The following is a 20,133-nucleotide window of genomic DNA, read 5'->3' as shown; positions in this document are numbered from 1 at the left end:
ATGATTATTATTACTTTGTTTTTTGCATATACACTGAGAGCTTCTGCACCAGGGACAAATTCCTTGTGTGACTAATCATACTTGGCCAAATATTGCCTTCAGAAACCGTGGGTGCTCCATCACTGGAGATTGTTAAGAAGAGGCTAGACAGTCACTTATCTGAGATGGCATAGATTCTCCTGCTTGAGCAGGGAGCTGGGCTAGAAGACATCCAAGTTCGCTTCCAGCTTCTATTCTATTCTATTCTATTCTATTCTATTCTATTCTATTCTATTCTATTCTATTCTATTCTATTCTATTCTATTCTATTCTATTCCATTCTATCCCACATCCCACGTCTCACATCTTCTATTCTATTCTATTCTATTCTATTCTATTCTATTCTATTCTATTCTATTCTATTCTATTCTATTCTATTCTATTCTATTCTATTCTATTCTATCCCACATCCCACATCTCCTATTCTATTCTATTCTATTCTATTCTATTCTATTCTATTCTATTCTATTCTATTCTATTCTATTCTATTCTATTCTATTCTATTCTATTCTATTCTATTCTATTCCATTCCATTCCACTCCACTCCACTCCACTCCACTCCACTCCACTCCACTCCCTTCTATATTGTCCTTATTCTCTGAATTCTTCTTTCTGTGATCAGTTTATCAGAGCCTGATGATTACTCATCAATCTTTGTCAATCTCAACCATACTTTCACCTTCTCACCCTGTTGGCTGACCTCCTCACTGTGCAGGTTAGTAATGTTGGCATAAGAACTGAGTGTGGAATTAAAGGGGGTATTGCAGTGTATTTCAAGGAAACCAGAAGTCCATTTTCAAGCTTAAGAAGACCACCTTTTTCATTCTTTGACCACATTTCATACCGGAGGGGGGCTGCTTCTGCATGCAGATTGTCAACGTCCCAGATGATACTGATTTCTGCTTGCAACTCCTCACTCCCTTCCCCAAGGATTGCAGGGATTCCCTGCCTGAAACACCAACACCCCCAAAGACACACACACATTTTCCTGCTCCGGATTCCCACGCTTTGCAAGGTGCTGGCAAATTCTTCCCGTGCAGGATTTCCCTTGTGTTGCTCTTGGCCTGCGTTGCTGCGCAACAGAGGCACCAATTGTTATTTCAGTCTCCGCTGTTTTCCTCTGCTTCCTTTTTCCTCAGCCAGGCTATGGAGAAATAATCTCCACAATCCTGCTGCTGCTACGGCTGTTTAGGAAATCAAAAGCTTTCTCTCCTCTCTCTTCTGTCCCTGTCTTCACCCAACATGCCGAACCAGGTTTTATCTTAACCAGCTTGCGGGGGGGGGGATTGCATAAGGCCTTGAATTGTAAGCTACCCCAGTGGACTGGGTTCATATAAGACACTACACTCCCAGAAAAATGCCTCCAGATTCCCTTAACAAACTCTAAAGCAGGAGTCTTCAAACTTGGCCCTTTTATGACTTGTGGACTTCAACTCCCAGAATTCCCCAGCCAGCTTGGCCTCTTAAAGGTACCAAGGTTGAAAAGCACAGCTTTAGAATGTTATGCAGATTCACTGCTGCCTCTTGAATGGACCTGCTTTGGTGGGTTGTGTGAACACAACCTGTGTGAGTTGAGCCACTGTGCTAAGCTCTTTCAGTCAGGAGACAGGTGAAGTCAGCTTTGACTGTTCTTTCCTTCCACCTTCCCAGTCAGCTGGGACTTTTTTTTGAAAAAGAAAAGAAAAGAAAAACTCAACGATAATTGCACAGCCCTTTCTCCTCCTCTTCCCAAACTCATTTCCTCTAACTCCGCCCCTTCTGTTAACTCATCCAAGGGTTATTATAATAAACTTTCCCCTTCTTCGCTCTTCATAACAGTCTCTGAGTGTCCTGAATTCCAGGACCGTTTGTTATATTCCCATCCTGCCTCTGAGCTGGGCTGCAGCTTCTCTTCGGAAGCAGAGCTGAAACCAGGAAAATTAAGCCAAAAACTTTTAATGAGGACATTTAAGTCAGGAAAATCCCTTTGATTTGTTGGTGAGTACAACTGTCTTTAAATTTGTTAGATAGCCCTAAACCTGGAAGTCCTGGAGGCGGTGCCTTGATTTTTAGAATAATAGTAAATCTGATTTTCACATTTGTCTGCTTCAAAGTTATTCCCTCTTGGCACCATAGCCCTTATTCTGTTTTAAGGTTTAAGGTAAAGATTGATGGTATTTTCCTAATGTTTGACTTTCTCTACCATGCTGTCATATGTAGGACCATCAAGGCATTCTGCCATCCTTTTCTAGTTGCCTAAATCAAGCCTGAGTGTTTAACGTTCTCTAGACTCAATCAGAGCTGGAAGGGACCTTGGAGGTCTTCTAGTCCAACCCCCTGCTCAAGCAGGAGACCCTCTACCATTTTAGACCAGTGGCTGTCCAGTCTATTCTTAAAAGCCTCCAGTGATGGAGCACCCACAACTATTGACAGCCAGCTGTTCCACTGATTAATTGTCCTCACTGTTAGGAACTTTCTCCTTAATTCCAGGTTGCTTCTCTCCTTGATTCGTTTCCATCCATTGTTTCTTGTCTTGCCTTCTGGTGCTTTGGAAAATAGGTTGACCCCTTCTTCTTTGGGGCAGCCCTTCAAATACTGGAACACTGCTATCATGTCACTCCTAGTCCTTCTTCTCTCTAGACTAGCCATACCCAAATTCCTGCAATCGTTCTTCCTATGTTTTATTCTCCAGGCCTTTAATCGTCTTAGTTGCTCTTCTCTGCATAATTTTCCAAAGCCTCAACCGACTCCATGCTGGGGTTCTTGGATCTTTAATAGGAATTTACTAGTCCTCATTGACTAATGAGAGAAGAGCTAGTGCACATGCTCAAAGGAATTCTCTAAGACCAAGCATGGAGTTCCTGCCTTTTTCCCAGTAGAAACACAGCTAGAATCATTAAAAACTAATACATCAATTCAGGATGTCGACACTTCCAGCTGTCCTCTGTCTTCTGGTTGTGCAGTGGTGTGTAGACAGTCAATGGCTATTTTATCACCTTGTCAGGAAAAGCTTGTCTACGGGACAACCTTTCCTAATGCAGGATGGGGGGGGGGGAACCCAGGATACAGTTTTTATTGTTTTTTTCCCCTATTTTTACCAAAGCAATTGAGAACCTCAACCTCAGGCACTAACACTTTGTAAGTCCTGGGCAGCTGCTGAGGATAGAGATAGAAAAAAAGATATATATATAAAAAATATCATAGGCACAGCTGTGCAGGCAGCAGCACTCCTGTGTAAATTTAACCACTTGGTACTTTTTTTCTTCTAGTTTTACTGCCTTCCTGAGACCGGAGGAGCCTAGTAGCATCTTTTCCAAACAACAAGTTTTATTAAAAGACATAAATTACCTTTTTTTTTACTATCCCCTGGATTATCATGGTTTTCTTCCTTTCTGGGTAGGAGATTTTAAAAGCTAATGCTTTAAATGCCAACACAGCACTGGTTGGACAGCTGGGGGTTTGAATCCTGCTTCTGTATATCTTTTTAAAACAGGTCATAAAAATAGGACTCTAGCAAAGCATGAAGACAAGGAATGGTACAGTGAAATATTTTTTGCAAGGGATAGTGTACCAGAATAACAGAAAAAAATAACAGAGTTGGAAGGGACCTTGGAGGTCTTCTAGTCCAACCCCTTACTCAAGCAGGAAACCCTACACCATTTCAGACAAAAAACCAGGTTGTTCCACTGGTTAATTGTTCTAACTGTCAGGAAATTTCTCCTTAGTTCTAGGTTGCTTCTCTCCTTGATTAGTTTCCATCCGTTGTTTCTTGTCCTGCCTTCAGGTGCTTTGGAGAACAGCTTGACTCCCTCTTCTTTGGGGCAGCCCCTGAGATACTGGAAGGCTGCTATCATGTCCCCCCTCGTCCTTCTCTTCATTAAACTAGACATACCCAATCCCGGCAGCCATTCTTTATAGGGAACGGCTTTATGACAGCATGCATTCGGCTTTATGACTGCATGCTTAAAACCGCATCCTTCAGTCTTCTCCCATTTGTGGAACTGTTGGGTTTTCAAACATCAAAAAATATATTTAAGCCAGGTTAACATGTAACTTTATTTGGAAGGAGACTTTTACAATCATTGATTGCTTTAAAATCATTTTTTATTCCTGATCGTGCACAGAGGCAAATTAATTTTAACTCCACAGTTAATGCTATTCCCAATTTCAGAAGGGCAGTTTTGTTTGACTATTCGAGGCAGAAATCACAGTGTTGTAGCACCTAAATGTTTCTCTTATTGTAAGCGAACTGTAAACGCAACCATTTTTGAAAAAGATATTTATAGATCCCTTCCGGAAGAAGAGCAAAAGAACAGCTTTCGGTTTCCAGAATTTCCTTTTGAAATGTAAGCCATTGTGCAGTCTGTATTGTTCTCTTCAGAAGATCTAATTCTCCTATATTAAGTTGAAGCTGACAAATTTAGAGGTCATGATAGAATTTGTACTCAGACAGCCTGAGACCCATACATGCAATGTTGCCTTAATCTGTGTTTCCTTCTGGCACAGCTCTCAAAACTCAGCATTTATTGGATGCTCTGTGCCTGAAAAGATGATCTAGTGCAGGGGCATATTAAGTTTTGGGGGTGAATTAGTACCCACCTGGAATTTTGAAAGCTGGTTGTGGATTCAAATATGGACTCCTACCACCTGTGTTGATGGGTGTGGTTATTCTCTACTTACTCACCTGGGTATGTGTAGTTTAACGAAGAGAAGGGTGAGGGGTGACATGATAGCCGTCTTCTCAGGGGCTGCCCCAAAAAAGAGGGAGTCAAGCTATTCTCCAAAGCACCTGAAGGCAGGACAAGAAACAACGGATGGAGACTAACCAAAGAGAGAAGCAACCTAGAACTAAGGAGAAATTTCCTGACAGTTAGAACAATTAACCAGTGGAACAACCTGCCTCCAGAAGTGGTGAATGCTCCAACACTGGAGGTTTTCAAGAAGAGACTGGCCAGCCATTTGCCTGAAATGGTATAAGGTTTCCTGCCTGAGCAGGGGGTTGGACTAGATGACCTCCAAGGTCCCTTCCAACTTATTATTATTATTATTATTATTATTATTATTATTGTTGTTGTTGTTGTTGTTGTTGTTGTTGTTGTTGTTGTTGTTATTTCAGAGCCTCCTATAGCTTCCTCACTATCCTTCTCTCTCTCTCTCTCTCTTTCCTTCTCTCTGTCTCTCTGTCTCTCTCTTTCTCTGTCTCTTTCTCTTTTCTTCATTCCTCCAAAGCAGGGGTCTTCAAACGTGGCCCTTTTATGACTTGTGGACTTCAACTCCCAGAATTCCTCAGCCAGGCACCTGGCTGAGGAATTCTGGGAATTGAAGTCCACAAGTCATAAAAGGGCCAAGTTTGAAGACCCCTGCTCCAAAGAAAGCACTGGATCCCAGCCCCTACCACTTTTTTATAATCTTCCAAGAATATCCAGGCAACCACATGAGACTGGTGACATTCTTGTAAACTAACATTTTGCTGGATGCTAGGGTTTCAATTTTTTTTACTCTCTCTCTCTCCCTCCCTCTCGTGTGTGTGTTCTCGTGTGTTCAAAAAATGAATGGAATTGGTAGATAAGCAGCAGAAGACAGCAGTGGAGATAAATGTACCAATGCCAAGTAACATCAACATCAGGAGAAAGAAACAAGTATGAGAAGCTGGAAAAGGACCAGGGTTTGAAGGAGGACGTGGACAGTAAAGGCCAAAGTGGTACCAGTTTTGATAGGAGCATTTGGGGCTGTGACTCCTAAGCTGGGATCCAGCAGATTCCAAGAACGACATCAATGCTCTCTGTTCAAAAGAGAGCAGTGCTAGAAACACCTGAGATCCTGTGCAGGACCCTCAAACTCCCAGGCCCTCTGGTAGAAGACCCGAGATTGAGCAAAACACAGACCACCCATAGGGGTGAGAAGGAAGATTTTATATATTTATTCTGTGTGTGTGTGGGGGGGGAGAGAGAGAGAGAGACTATTTATGCCTCTGTGTGTCTCCTACGTACACATACATACAAATTTATATACATATATATGTATATACATATACATATGCACAGTAAGAATACAAGAGAAACTTTAAAAAATTAACAGCCACAGTCAAACTCTCTAGTATATAGCAATTATTTGTATATGAGTTGTAATAGTTCTTTTTCAATGTTGTACTCCACTTGGAATAAAAAAAACCCCAAAACCTTGTTTTTTAATATTGCCATCCTAAATTGTAACTTATATTGAGAGATTATTGAGAATAGAAAGAAAAGAAAAGAAAAAAATATTGTAGGTTATTTACTACAATGTTAATAATTTTTGAACACATAGAAACATCAACGTATGGAAACAATACAAGGTACTAAGATGCATAACAATGTAAGAAGAAGGCAGGCAACTACATAAATAAACCATGCTAAAGTATTTGGTAGTGACAGATTTTATTTTCCTGGGCTCCAAGATCACCGCAGATGGGGACTGTAGCCAAGAAATTAAAAGATGCTTGCTCCTGGGGAGGAAAGCCATGGCAAATCTAGACAGCACACTAAAAAACAGAGACATCACCCTGTCAACAAAAGTGCGTATAGTCAAGGCTATGGTCTTCCCAGTTGCAATGTATGGCAGTGAAAGTTGGACCATAAGAAAGGCTGAGCGCCAAAGAATTGAGGCCTTTGAACTATGGTGCTGGAGAAGACTCCTGCGAGTCCCTTGGACTGCAAGGCGATCAAACCGGTCAGTCCTAGAGGAGATCAACCCTGACTGCTCTTTAGAAGGCCAGATCCTGAAGCTAAAACTCAAATACTTTGGCCACCTAATGAGAAGGAAGGACTCACTGGAGAAGAGCCTAATGCTGGGAAAGATGGAGGGCAAGAGAAAAAGGGGACGACAGAGAACGAGGTGGCTGGATGGAGTCACTGAAGCAGTAGGCGTGAGCTTAAGTGGACTCCAGAAGATGGTAGAGGACAGGAAGGCCTGGAGGAATGTTGTCCATGGGGTCGCAATGGGTCAGACACGACTTAGCAGCTAACAACAACAAAGTATTTGGTTGGTAGAGTTTCCAGGTATCGCGTTCAATGATCCCAGCACTTTGAGAAGACACTAGGTAGGGCAAGGTAAGATGGAAAAAATGAATTCATAATTTAGAATGGAGAAAGGGTGATTTATGGATTTGATGATTAGAAAGGGCAGAAAATGGGAAGATGATAAATTCATTTGTAACTGCTGCTGCAAAAAAAGGATTAGAAGCTGCTTCTTAATAACATTTTTTTCTTTTCTTTTTTCTCTACTTACTCTCTTTTTTCATTTACTTGTTTTATATCTTCCTCCACCCTTTTTCTTTTCTCTAGCTTTGTACCATATGTATTATTGTAACTCGTCTTTTAATAAAATTTTAAAAAAGTATATAAAAATCACTTTTAGAGGAGACTAAGTAGAGCAAGGCTGGATCCAGCTGTCCAATCTGGTTATACTCCAACAATTTGTTGGCTGAGCTGACTAGAAAACAAGGAGGTTTGGGCTTGACACATCCAGCACCAGAAGAGGGAAAGATAGAGAGACTTTCCTATTAATACAGTGTTGTGAAGTGGTTTGCCTGAAATTGCAGATGTTCCTTTTCGGAACTTAGGTCATGGTTTGATGGCCAACCACTGTAGTATTGTAAAGGGCTTCTCCTGAATGTTTCTGCCTGACCTAGAACATAGAATATTAGGTTTGGAAAAGATCTTGAAGGCCTTCTAGTCCAACCCCTCCCCCACCACCACCACCCAAGCAGGAGACCCTATACCATTTCAGACAAGTAGATGTCCAGTCTCTTCTTGAAACCCTCCAATGATGGAGCACCCACAACTTCTACAGTCAAGCCATTCTACTGGTTAATTCTTCTCACTGTCGGGAAATTTCTCTTTAGTTCTACGTTGGACCTCTCTTTAATGATCTTCCATTGCATTGCTTCTTGTCCTGCCCTCAGGTACTTTGGAGAATAGGTTGACACATACAGCCCTCAAGTACCTCTGTTTTTTAAAACAAGTCCTTTGTGTCCAACCTACATATTTAGATTTCTGCACTACTATTCAGAAGAGCTTTTTTCCCCAATTTTTACATCCAATAGACTTAAAGCTATGTTTAAACATGAATGCATCGGTTTTGCTACTAAAATAAGGAAAGGAACTCATTCAAATCCCCTTTGTCCTATGCACAGACACATGACAACACTTTTCAGCATCATCCCTTTGAATGAGGTCTCCTCTATTGCTAGGTAAAATAGTAGTATAAAGTTTTAAACTCTAAATGCATCCCCAAATCATGCTCAGGTCTATTCTGTATTCCCACAACACCTCAAATCAGATCAATTGCAAACTTAACCGCTGTATTTGCATAAGATACTAAACTCAGACTTAACTGAGTTTACTGGCTTTGCAGTTTATAGTGTAATTTAGACAAGAGGGTTTCCTCAATAACTAAATTCATAATGTTGTGTAAACACCATCATCATATGGCTTGGACTTAAAATATTGCATGAGTCCAGCCATGTTAGGAAGGGAATGAGTTTCATACCAATTGGCTGGGGTGAATTATGGTCCCATTCATTATCCATGCCTTCCTTTGGATCTCTTGAAGGCCTCGTGGTGGCCAATGTAGTTTTCAGTTCAGGAAGTTTGCCTCCATGTAATTTAGATCAGGGCTTATCAACCAGCTGTGGTACATTGGCACCTGGCAGGTGGTACATGACCATCCTAGAAAAGTGGTAGCGGGGGAGGGGAATGGCAGCACCACACAAGCCTCAGCGAGAGATGGCTGGAGCTGCAGGGCTGTCAGGGCTCAGCGGAAGCGCCAGGATCAGAGCCAGGCTGGAGCTCGGCGCTGATCCTGGTGTGTCTGCTGAGCCCAGAAGAAGCGCCGATCAGCTGGAATGTTGCAGCATCTCCAGGGTTTTGTGGATTTACATTCAGATGCTTGGCAACTGATTCATATTTATGACGGTCACAGTGTCCCAGAGTCATGTGAAGTGACCAAAACCTGCTGCAACCACCCAGCAGAGAGGGGAGGAATAAAAACCAAACACCCACCCTGCCCCGCCCCCGCTGCCAATCCTCAACAGAAATGCTCACAACAATGAAAACCTCAGACAGGAGGAAGAGCACCGCCGGGCAGGCAGGCAGGTGTCTTGCTCGGCTGTAGCTTGGGGGGGGCACTTTTTCCAGTGCCATTGTAACTTCGAACAGTTACTAAGCGAACTGTTGTAAGTCGAGGACTACCTGTAATTCATTACTTTCTGCCTTTTTTTTTTGGTCATCAAGTTTTTGACACCTTGCTAGGCCACTGGTGGTACTCGGATGTTGCCGTATCCTAAAAGTGGTACAATGGGTGAAAAGATTGAAAAGCCCTGATTTAGATGATGGTGGGAACTTTAAGCTTTCATGAAGTAATTATGGACCCTTTGTTAATTCCTGCCTCTCTACTGTCCTCAGCACAGGATGGGCGACTGGGGCTTCCTGGAGAAGTTGCTCGACCAGGTGCAGGAGCATTCAACAGTCATCGGCAAGATCTGGTTGACAGTCCTTTTCATCTTCCGGATCTTGATCCTGGGTCTAGCTGGGGAGTCCGTCTGGGGGGACGAGCAGTCCGACTTTGTGTGCAACACCAAGCAACCTGGCTGTACCAACGTCTGCTATGACAATGCCTTCCCTATTTCCCATATTCGTTACTGGGTGCTGCAGTTCCTCTTTGTCAGCACCCCAACCTTGGTCTATCTGGGGCATGTCATCTACCTCTCCCGACAAGAGGAGAAGCTAAAGGAGAAGGAGAGTGAACTCCGGGCATTGCAAGCCAAAGATTACAACGTGACAGATATGTTGATGTCAGTGGAGAAGAAGATGGCCAAGATCTGTGTGGCTGAAGATGGCCGAATTAAAATCCGTGGGCCTCTGATGTGGACCTATGTCATCAGTGTGATCTTCAAGACCATCTTTGAGGCAGGCTTTCTCCTTGGCCAGTGGTACCTGTATGGCTTTGTCATGCATGCTAACTATGTGTGCCAAGGTTCTCCATGCCCACACCTCGTGGATTGCTTTATGTCCCGTCCCACTGAAAAAACCATCTTCATCCTTTTCATGCTGGTAATGGGCTTGATCTCTCTTGTCCTCAACATTCTGGAACTTCTCCATCTCTTCTGCAAGAACCTGGTCAAAAAGGTTAAGGAAGATAACTGTTGTTCCCCATCTTCTGCTCCCCCTCTACCTTTTGAAGCCAACAGCATTGGTAAAATGCCAACAGGGCCTTATCCACCAGATAAATCCTATTTCTACCTGCCCATGTCAGACAGACACGCACCACCCTACCACGGATACAACAAGCTCTCCAGTGAGCAGAACTGGGCCAACTACAACACAGAAGAAACCTTGGCCTTGCAAAACCAGATTAAACCTCCTGATCTCTTTCCAACGGGAGCCCCTGCAGTCCATCTCTCTCCAGAAATGCAGTCCAGCCGCCCAAGTAGCAGTGCTTCTAAAAAACAGTATGTCTAGCAAGCAGCCATTTGAAGTCTACGTTCCATGGGGGCTTCCTTGATTGCAGCCGGCTTTCTCTCGAGGGTCTCTTCATCTGGAAGGCTCCACTGTGATTCCTTACCATGGAAGGAAGAAAGAGGCTGGGCCTCAGGATTCTTCCCAGGTGCTTCCCATGTTTTTGCCGCAGTATTCTACTTCTCTAGGTGAAAACCAGGACTTGTAGGCTGAACTTGTGGATCCACCCAAAGTGGGAAAAGAGACATAGATCAATCTCATACAAGCCACTGAAGTGGCAGGTTAATGGGCATTTTAAGACAGAGTGCTAAATGTTGATTACTGGGGGGAAACCATAAGTGGCTTGGTTTGTCTTTTTGAGGGGTCTTGTGACTTGCAGATCAGAAAACAACCACTGGACCACAAAGGGAGGAGGGTAGGTAAAAGAGAAACCAGCTTGGACTATCCAAAACGGGATCTCAAATTTTGGAAGTCAATGCAACCTGAAAAGGAGAGTGCAGAGTGAACTCCAGGAGGAACTTCTGGTATGTCACCTTTTTAGGAATGGACATGTGAATAGATTGAGGAAAATCATTCATCAAGCAGATTTATTTTCATGTTGCAGTTGTCAAACCTCTGAGCAGCTTACTTATTAAAAACTGCAGCTCATGTACCATTTGCATATTGTTTCAAGTAGGCATTAGGGAGAATAACTGCTGTTGCTGATGTTACCTTATTAAATATGACTCCTACTTAAGCATAGAACTGACATGACTTAAGTCCTCTGGGTTACTTCTTAAATGTCTTCCATCTAACAGAGTAGAAAAGCACAGTTTTCAATCTCGCTATATTTGAAACTCCAATTTCTGTTTCCACCGACCCTGGGTTTGCAAAGTGATCTCTCTGCTTTTTTTTTTAACTGGTAATATGGAAAAATTAATTAGCTCCCCTTTCTCAGCCTCCTTGGTTATGTAATTCCATCTCTCATTCCATCTGGATACTTTTCTGGAGATTGGCCTTCCACAAGCTAAATGGTCTTCAACCCTCTTGGTCCCCAAATTCCCAGCCAAGCTGGTTCGAGATGTTGAGATCCCAGCACATCTAGAAGATACTAAATTAGGAAAAGCTGCCGCAGGTACACATTACTCTTGATTTTAAGTGGATCAAAACTTCATCCTGATGGTTTTATGAAGCCACATTCCTTCATAGACAAAAGACTGTTGTGTTGCCTGAACTTTACTCAGTATAAATTGTCCATTGATGATACGCTCTAAGTATTGAAAGCTATCTGGCCTTATCTAGTGTAGCTGCTCACTCTTCCTTCTCATTGCAATCATTATTTGTGCAGGATTCTGCCAAGCAGAGATTACTACTGGATGTTTGAGGTCAATATTGTGTATCCTTATGAATTGTTGCAGTGGTCAATCTCCTTCCTGGCTTCATATTTGTACCTTCTTTTTTATTATGTGTTCTAATTCTTTCACATCATATGACTGTAAGCACGAGCTGGATCCTTCAGTGTTAAAACCACAATCTCTCCTGCAATGGGAAATGAGGATTTTTTCCATGCTCATGTGTCAGCCTTTTGGGGAAAAGTTCCTGCCTCTCTCTGGATTAAATCAAAGGAGCGGGGTTGTTTGGGGGTTTTGTGCAAAAATATATATTCTGGAAACTGGCTTTTGTTGCTGCAGGAGAAAAGTTTGTGACGGTTATAAAAATAGGATCGCTCTCCAGCTTCAATCAAGAGCAAACAGTGATAGGAAGAGAGAGGGGGGCACGAACCTTTTTTTCCATCTCTACTGAACATTTTCTGATAACTAAACTGTGAAAAAGAGGCTGTCGGGTGTAGAAAACCTACCTGTGTGATGCAGATGACTCAGATCAGCATGGCCATTCAGAAGCTGGCTTCACATCACCAGTTCATAACCAATGTTCATACTTGCAGGGTGCAAGTAGTAGGGCTATAAGTATGCACTCTGGGTTTGTGTCATTTTTTTTCCTAAATAAAAAGAATTTTTTTTCTAAATCAGAAGAAAAGACTGTTCTATGGGTCAATAGTACATCTTGCAGCCTGTGTAGAACTGGTCTGGTGAATGCTTCCATTCTGCTGCAAGATTCAAACCACTGGACACAATGATTAAGTATGGAAGATTTAACCAAGTCCCTTATAATGAACATACTTGCATTTGCAGAGCTCCAGACATATATTATTTGAATGTCAGTTATATAAGAAAGAGAGAGATCAGTATCCTGGACTGCACACTAGATAAACGATCTATTGATATTCTGATATTTTAAAAAAAATTCCTGCGTGGTCAAAATTCACAAATTACATATATAACAAAGCCCTTCATTTGAATAAAATAGTTCCATATATGGGTTTCATTGGGATAAATTGTAGGGATACACAGAAATATGATTTGCATTTTTTATTCTTTAACAGAATAACAGAGTTGGAAGGGACCTTCTACTCCAGGCATGTCAAACTCATGATGTCACGTGACGTTGCCAACACATCGTGACTTTTTCCCAGCAATGGGGTGGGCGTGGTTTCGGCATGACACATCCAGCCCATGGACTGGCAGTTTAACATGCCTGCTCTAGTCCAACCCCCTGCTCAGGCAGGAAACCCTATACCATTTCAGACAAATGGCTGTCAGTCTCTTCTTAAAACCTTCCAGTGTTGGAGCATTCACAGCTTCTGGAGGCAGGTTGTTCCCCTGATTAATTGTTCTAACTGTCAGGAAATTTCTTCTTAGTTCTAGGTTGATTCTCTCCTTGGTTGGTTTCCATCCGTTGCTTCTTGTCCTGACTTCAAGAATAGGTTGACACACACACCCCCACTTCTTTCTGGCAGCCCCTTAGATATTGGAATATTGCTATCACGTCACTCCTAATTTGTTTTTAATTCCATGTTTACATACAGTCTTATTAACATTCTGTGTTTTATATTCTGTAATGGATATGGTCTGTTGGCTAATCAGCAATAGAGTTACTTCACTTTCATTCCATTGGGCGACACATGATCTCCAGTCCAGAATGAGTTGTGGAACAGTTACTCACAGCCCCAAAGTCCTCTCTCAAAATGCTATCAGGTTGTCCTAGCAACATCAAGCATCCGTTGCGAATCACACATGAATAATCTGCAAAGGGGAAGGGAAAGTAAATGACAAAACACAAATGACTACATGATGCCAGCAATGTGACTCATGTGTGTGTATCAGGCATTATGCTATAATTATGCAAGGGTAACATTTGATGATGCTAGTCTGCATTTTATTGTGGTTTGTTGTCAACCCCTCTGCAGTCTACAGTGATTATTGCAGTAAAAAACCAATAATCATCCTTCCCCTAACAGTCCAGTAGCTTAAAATATGGAGGATTTAACCAAGTCCCTTATAATGAACATACATCTTTTGCAGACCTCCAGAGATAGAGGACATAATGCATACATTATTTAAATGTCAATTATATAAGAAAGAGTTTATTAACTTGACCGCACATTAGATGAACGACCTATTGGGATCCTTGTATTAAAGTCCCATGTATGGTCAATGTTCACATATTACATACACTATATAATGCAGCCCCTTTATTTGAATCCCAACTTGCCCTAGTTCCAAACCATGGCTTGCCACAAGCTGTGTTTCCATCTAATCAGACGGGAAACTCTGATGGCCATATTTAATTGAAGGACTGAAGTCCTTTTTCATCATCATGGCTTATTCACACCTAACCCTGTCAGAGGAAGCTTCTGGTGAACCTTGGCTATTAACCTGAAATTGATCCTCAATTATTCACAGATTTGTTTCAGCATTTGAGTTGCTAGAGTGTGTAGTGGCAGGGGAAAAATAATTGCTGGAATTGCGGCTACAATCCTATATCCACTCACTGGAAGAAAGCCTGATTGATATTTATGGGAGACTCTTCTGAGTAAACATGGATAGCCCCAAATCGGAAAGAAACTGGTGACACGCTTCTGATTAATATTTTATTCAAAGGCATGAATTACAGTGTATGAACTACATTTAACTTCCTCCAACGTGCAGAGTTCTGATGCAGATCCATACTGGGATGAGGCAAAGAATGGGAAGGAAAGAGAAGGCAGGTGAAGCAAACACAGGTTATCTGTGCAAGACTTTACAAATATCTTAACCACTGATAGCTTCAATGTGTTCTGTTGTCACCTTCAGAGATCACCTGCCTGATTCTCCCCAAAACTGATGCCTTTTAGTCAAATGTGTCTACCTGATTGCTCCTGATTTGGGGCTATCATACAGTAATACGGCTCTCTTCCTGTGACATTATGCAAATAATACACTGATTGGATGCAGTTCAAATTCCCTTCTATTTGGAATGTTCAGATCATTTTTGTTGGAAATAGAGAGAGAAAAGTGAACTGTTCTTTGAGGTTCTCCCCTGGGCAGACCTCATCCAATAAAGGATTACACTAGTATTCAGATCATCATCTGTTCTTTGTATTTTGTTCAAAAGTAGAAGGCACCCTTGAGATCATTAAGACCAATCAGTGCTCAGGATGGAATCCACACCTGTCCTGAAATTGGGGGAGAGATGTGATCTGAATAGCAAATCAATCTAGTTTTGAGGCACCATGAAAACTATCAAGACTTCAAGACTCCCAATCTTTTAGGTCAGGGGTGTCGAAATGCCGGCCCATGGACCGGCTATGTCATGCCGAAACCGCGCCCACCCCATTGCCAGCGAAGGGGGGAAAAGTCGCAATACATCGTGACACGTCACGTGACGTTGTGAGTTTGACGCCCCTGTTTTAGATCATGAAACAGATATGAGATACATGGAGCATGATCTGAAGGGGACGTGCATATAATTTGGGATTACTGGAAGAGAAGGGAGGACCTCATGTGGGGTTGCGAAAATCCAGATGACCAGTAAACAGCAGGAAATGTTTTATTTCCTGCGTCTCTTTGCTGCCATCTAGTAGCAGTTTGTATTTTTGCAGCCTGATCTGGCAGCCATGGTAAAAGGAGAAAAGAGGAGGGTGCAAACTATAATTATTTATAGCGTGATTGTTTATAAAATAGTTCTTGGGTGTGGCATAGAACTTCATTGTGAGTTGATCAACAACAATATAATCTCTTATCAGCAACTGATGAAGCTTATCTGCAAATGGTTCTTTTCCCTTCAATCGCCTAACAGGGCTAACTCTCTGGAAGGAAATTTGATAAAAATAGCTGTACAGGAAAAAAAGGGAGTTTAATCCTTTCTCGCATGACATTTCTCCAATTCCACCCTTGCCCCAGCGGCTATTATCCCTACAGTGGAAACAATTTGGCAGAGTTCTTATAACATACTTAATCCTAAACTCAGGTTAACAAAACACAATTGCTGGCCTCACCTAGCATGGGAAATCTAAACAGCAAAAGCATCCTGTGGCTTAACGTTTGATGGTCTGGTTCACAAATGATGCCAAGGCAATGGCTGATTTCCTACAATGCCCTGAATGAAATAGTCAGCTTGAATTTTAACCTTATTTAGCTAAAGTCCTTAATACAGGAACATGAGAAAGACGAAAAGGAGTCATAGGCAAGAGCTGTTTACTTTATTTTTAATTGCATTCTTGAAGAACATGCCTGTGATGTCACTAGAAAATGCTAGCCCTTCAAGGGAGAATTTTATTTCAGTCCTGTTTTTTCAGGGGGGGGGACACCACATGCACTGACACAAACACACCAAAACTCTTGATGTTGAAAACTGATCTTTTGTCACTAAATTTCAGCTATGCTATCTGCCACTGCTTGCCTATGTCTAAAATAGGATTGGGAATATCTGGAGTCCATAGCTGTGGCTTGTCCAACCTTGGTAAAAACTTTCTATTTTTCATCATTGTTCTAACAACTGAATTTGGAGAGGAGGGTCATTGCCATAGAGCTGTTTTTAGGAAAGAAATCAAAATTCCAAATGTGCCTGTTTCATCCTAAGTGCTTTTTAAAACAAACAAAAAAGGTGACGGAACTCACACACGTCATAACAACCCACCTTGCCTACCCTACAAGGTTCCATCCAAAAAAGGTGACAGAACTCCGTTCTGGGTGTTCTATGACAAAAAAAAAGCCCTGCATCCTAATATTCCAACATCAGAATCAGCAGATATTTAGGTTGGTTATGAGAAAAAAAAGGTCTTAATGATAAGAGCGCTTCATCACTGGAACAGGCTATCATGGAAGGGACAGACTCTTATTGCTGGAATGGTTTAAAAGACCCTGGACTGTCTTCCATTAGGAATGCAGGTGGGTTGATGAACTGTGGTGGTGCAGTATTGCAGGTAAACTCTGCTCACAGCCTGGAGTTCAATCCTGACAGGACTCAAGGTTGATTCAGCCTTACATCCTTCCAAGGTCGGTAAAATGATAAGCCAGATTGTTGGGGGCCATAGGCTGACTCTGTAAACCACTTAGAGAGGGCTGCAAAGCACTGTGAAGTGGTATAGAAGTCTCAGCACTGTTGTTATTCTATTATTTTGCAATCTTTTCTCTGTTTCCAGCAGTATTTTTTTGTTCACACAGGAAGCTTAACCAAATCAGTTAAAGATACATTGGGCCAATTCTGTATAATGTGCTAAGATGGGGGAGGGGGGCAGAGAGGCCTGTTTTCTTGCTGCTTATCATGTTGTATGAATCCAACCCAATTAGTTTTGATTCCACGTACTGTGAAACCCATTAAATAGGTTCATTCAGTAATCAGATTAGCTAGCTGTTTTGCACGAATGCAGAGGGATTTTTTCAAGTATTCCAATTATAAGCAGCCCCCTACTTATGACCACAATTGGGATCAGAATTGCTGTTGCTAAGCACAGCTGTTGTTAAGTGAGTCATGTCTAATTATCGTTATTTTCAGCATGCTTGTTAAGCAAGTCATTGCAATCGTTAGGTAAACCATGCCGTCATTAAGCAAATCCAGCTTCCCCCATTGACTCTTTGTTGGAAGCCAGCTGGGAAGGTTGCAAACGGTGATTATACATGATTACAATCATGTATACATGTAACCATCATAAGGACATGCCAGGTTGCCAATCACCCAAATTTTGATCACAAGACTATGGGGATGCTGCAACAGTTGTAAACACGAGGACCGGTTAAGTGTCCCTTTTTCCAGGGCTGCAACTTCAAGCAAACGGTTGTAAGTTGAGGACTTTGCCTCTCTTCCACACTGATATTCCTACTGATTTTAATTCAAAGTTGGATTTGCTAAAGCTTTCTATATCTCGTGTTAGGATGAGGAAATCTTTCTGAAGCCCAAGGAAATGGATCCATTGTCCTTTATTATGTAATTTTCAATGAGTGGAGCGATGTCATGCAGCGGGCAGTTTAAACCATGCTTAGCAGAACTTTACGGGAAATCCTGAATGCGCTTTCTCCATTCTGATAATTCTGCGGACTAGGAAAATAAAGCTTTTAGAAACTACATAGATGTTTTTTTTTTAATAATCTTTCCCCTTTTCATACCTGTACATTATGAAATCAAGGAGACTTAGATGCACTCAGCCCCAGCCAGATGGTCTACCTTTCACCTGCTCCTTCTTCAGTTCCTGGGGGATTCAATGATACATCCAGTGATTTTCCAATAACTGTTTTCAGTGTTTTGCAACTTTCCACTCTAGCCGAAATGTTGTGATTTTGTGGTGATGGTCTAGCTCCATATTGGCTCAATATTATACCAGTACCTAGGGAAACAGAGCTGAAATGAGGCGGTTACCCTTTGAGAGCCGAATGCAATGAAATTTCATTTTAATGAACGCTGATTAGTGTATATTTAAAGTGATAATAAAGTTATTCTATTCTATTCTGTTCTGTTCTGTTCTGTTCTGTTCTGTTCTGTTCTATTCCAAATGTTCTTGAAATCCTGGGAAACTGTATCATATTGAAAAAACAGCTCAGGGACATGCTTCCCTCTTTCACTTGGGTATAAGAAAGCATTATCAGATTTACAGGATTCTGTTAGTGTAGCCTCTCTTAATAAAATTTAGTTCTAGTCTTATGAAGTCTCTGTGGCCTTGACCTTCTGGTTTAGTCTACCTAGTTGGGCCTTCAATGTGGCTCTTAGGAGCATCCTGTATTCTCTCTTCTGCCCTTATCCATCCACAGTTGGGCAACACCAGGTTAAATTCTGGCCCCGACTCTATTTAATCTCTGTATTAGCTATTTAGTAAACTCTTCAAGTATGGAATCCATACCTATGTTGGGTAGCAGTCATTCTATTTGCAGAGAGGCACAAAGGACAAGTCTATCGACAAGTTTGAATAGTCTAAAGTTTAAGTGTTTTCAAGACTTTTCCTTCCCAATCTTGATCACTCTTCCAGAATTATTTGAATGGGTAGGCTATTAAGGATGTGAAGTGAATAAATAATAAAGATAATACACTGTATTGTGGGCATGCATGCAGACATACACAGGTATACATATATTGTACCCAGATGGTTGGAAAAGTTGGAAGAAACAGAAGACAAACACTGCAGAAAAGGAAAACAAAATACTATAGTCAGACAGGTTTTCTCAGCCTTAGCAACTTTTAAGACACACAGACTTCAACTCCCAGAATTCCCCAGCCAATCATGCTGGCTAGGGAATTCTGGGAGAGTTCATGTGTCATAAAGTTGCCAAGGTTGAGAAAACCTGAATTAACAAATTATCCAGCTTTAAATAAAGGTGTTTATTTTAATTTTTTTAATTCCATTTATATCCCGCCCTTCTCCAAAGACTCAGGGCGCCTTACAAGCTTAGCAGTAGCCTTCATTCTATGTATAATGCCTGCTTATTAGGGCTTTCACACACACACCCCCAAGCGGCATTATTACAAAGTCAGCTTAATTGCCCCCAACAATCTGGGTCCTCATTTTACCTACCTCAGAAGGATGGAAGGCTGAGTCAACCTTGAGCCTGGTGGGACTCGAACCTGCACTAATTGCAGGCAGCTGGTGTTACTTAAGGAGGCATTAGCCCACTGCTCCACCAAGGCTAGAACTCTTTATAGTAAGTAGACCCTGCCACAAATGCAGTAATAATGCAAAGAAGTAGAAGAAGCAGAAGCGGAGGAGGAGGAGGGTAGTGATACAACTCTAGGCTCAGACTGAGAATCTTGGCTTGTCTTAGTGCCAGATTCAATTTTCATCCATGCTTTTTTGTGAAAGGATAGTGTCTGTGTCATGAGCCCCCCTCCCATCTTCTCAGGAGTCCTGTATTTACCAGGAAGACCAAGTTCCTTGAAGCTATATCAACCCATTCTTCAGTTGATTCACTTACTGTACTTCCTCCTTCTGTCTTCATTCTCCTTCTGGGTTCTCAGTAACCAATGAGTGGGTCAAACTTTCGTGTTCTCTGTTTGACACATAATAGGTGGAAATGGATTTCAGATAAGCCTCGAAACCACAGAGACGTTGTATTGTTTTTTTTTTGTTTTGTCTTGTTTTGTTTCTATTGCTAAAGTACTTGAAATATTCCAGCACAGTACATTCCCTGGAGTTCTCTTGGTGTGTGATGCTTTTAAAAATAACCCGATCAAAGCAGTTAAAATATGAAGGGAAGGTTGTCTTTTCACATTCATCTCTGCTTAATTTATGCAAGGAAGATTTTTCCCCCCTCTTTTTCTAATTCTATATTCTTTT

The 20,133-nt window shown here is 41.7% G+C and overlaps 1 protein-coding gene and 1 long non-coding RNA gene across 2 annotated transcripts; one reads left to right on the top strand and one right to left on the bottom strand.

Moving 5' to 3' along the window:
• The first annotated feature begins 1,944 nt into the window (after positions 1-1,944).
• On the top strand, positions 1,945-12,483 carry GJA4 (gap junction protein alpha 4). The gene is made up of 2 exons (XM_081335206.1): positions 1,945-2,016; positions 9,462-12,483. The coding sequence occupies exon 2, from the start codon at positions 9,468-9,470 to the stop codon at positions 10,515-10,517; it is 1,050 nt and encodes a 349-aa protein (XP_081191332.1). The 5' UTR covers positions 1,945-2,016; positions 9,462-9,467; the 3' UTR covers positions 10,518-12,483.
• Positions 12,484-12,917: 434 nt separating this feature from the next.
• LOC308672367 lies at positions 12,918-19,790 on the bottom strand. Its single transcript, XR_014027401.1, has 3 exons — positions 19,772-19,790; positions 17,978-18,195; positions 12,918-13,636 (listed from the first exon to the last, which is right to left on the bottom strand). It is a non-coding gene; the product is annotated as an uncharacterized lncRNA (long non-coding RNA).
• Positions 19,791-20,133: the final 343 nt, after the last annotated feature.

The sequence above is a fragment of the Vipera berus genome (assembly GCF_964194415.1).
Source record: "Vipera berus genome assembly, chromosome: 9".
Taxonomy (NCBI): Eukaryota; Metazoa; Chordata; class Lepidosauria; order Squamata; family Viperidae; genus Vipera; species Vipera berus.
The sequence above is the reverse complement of the archived record's forward strand: the minus strand, read 5'-3'. Positions and strand labels throughout refer to the sequence as shown.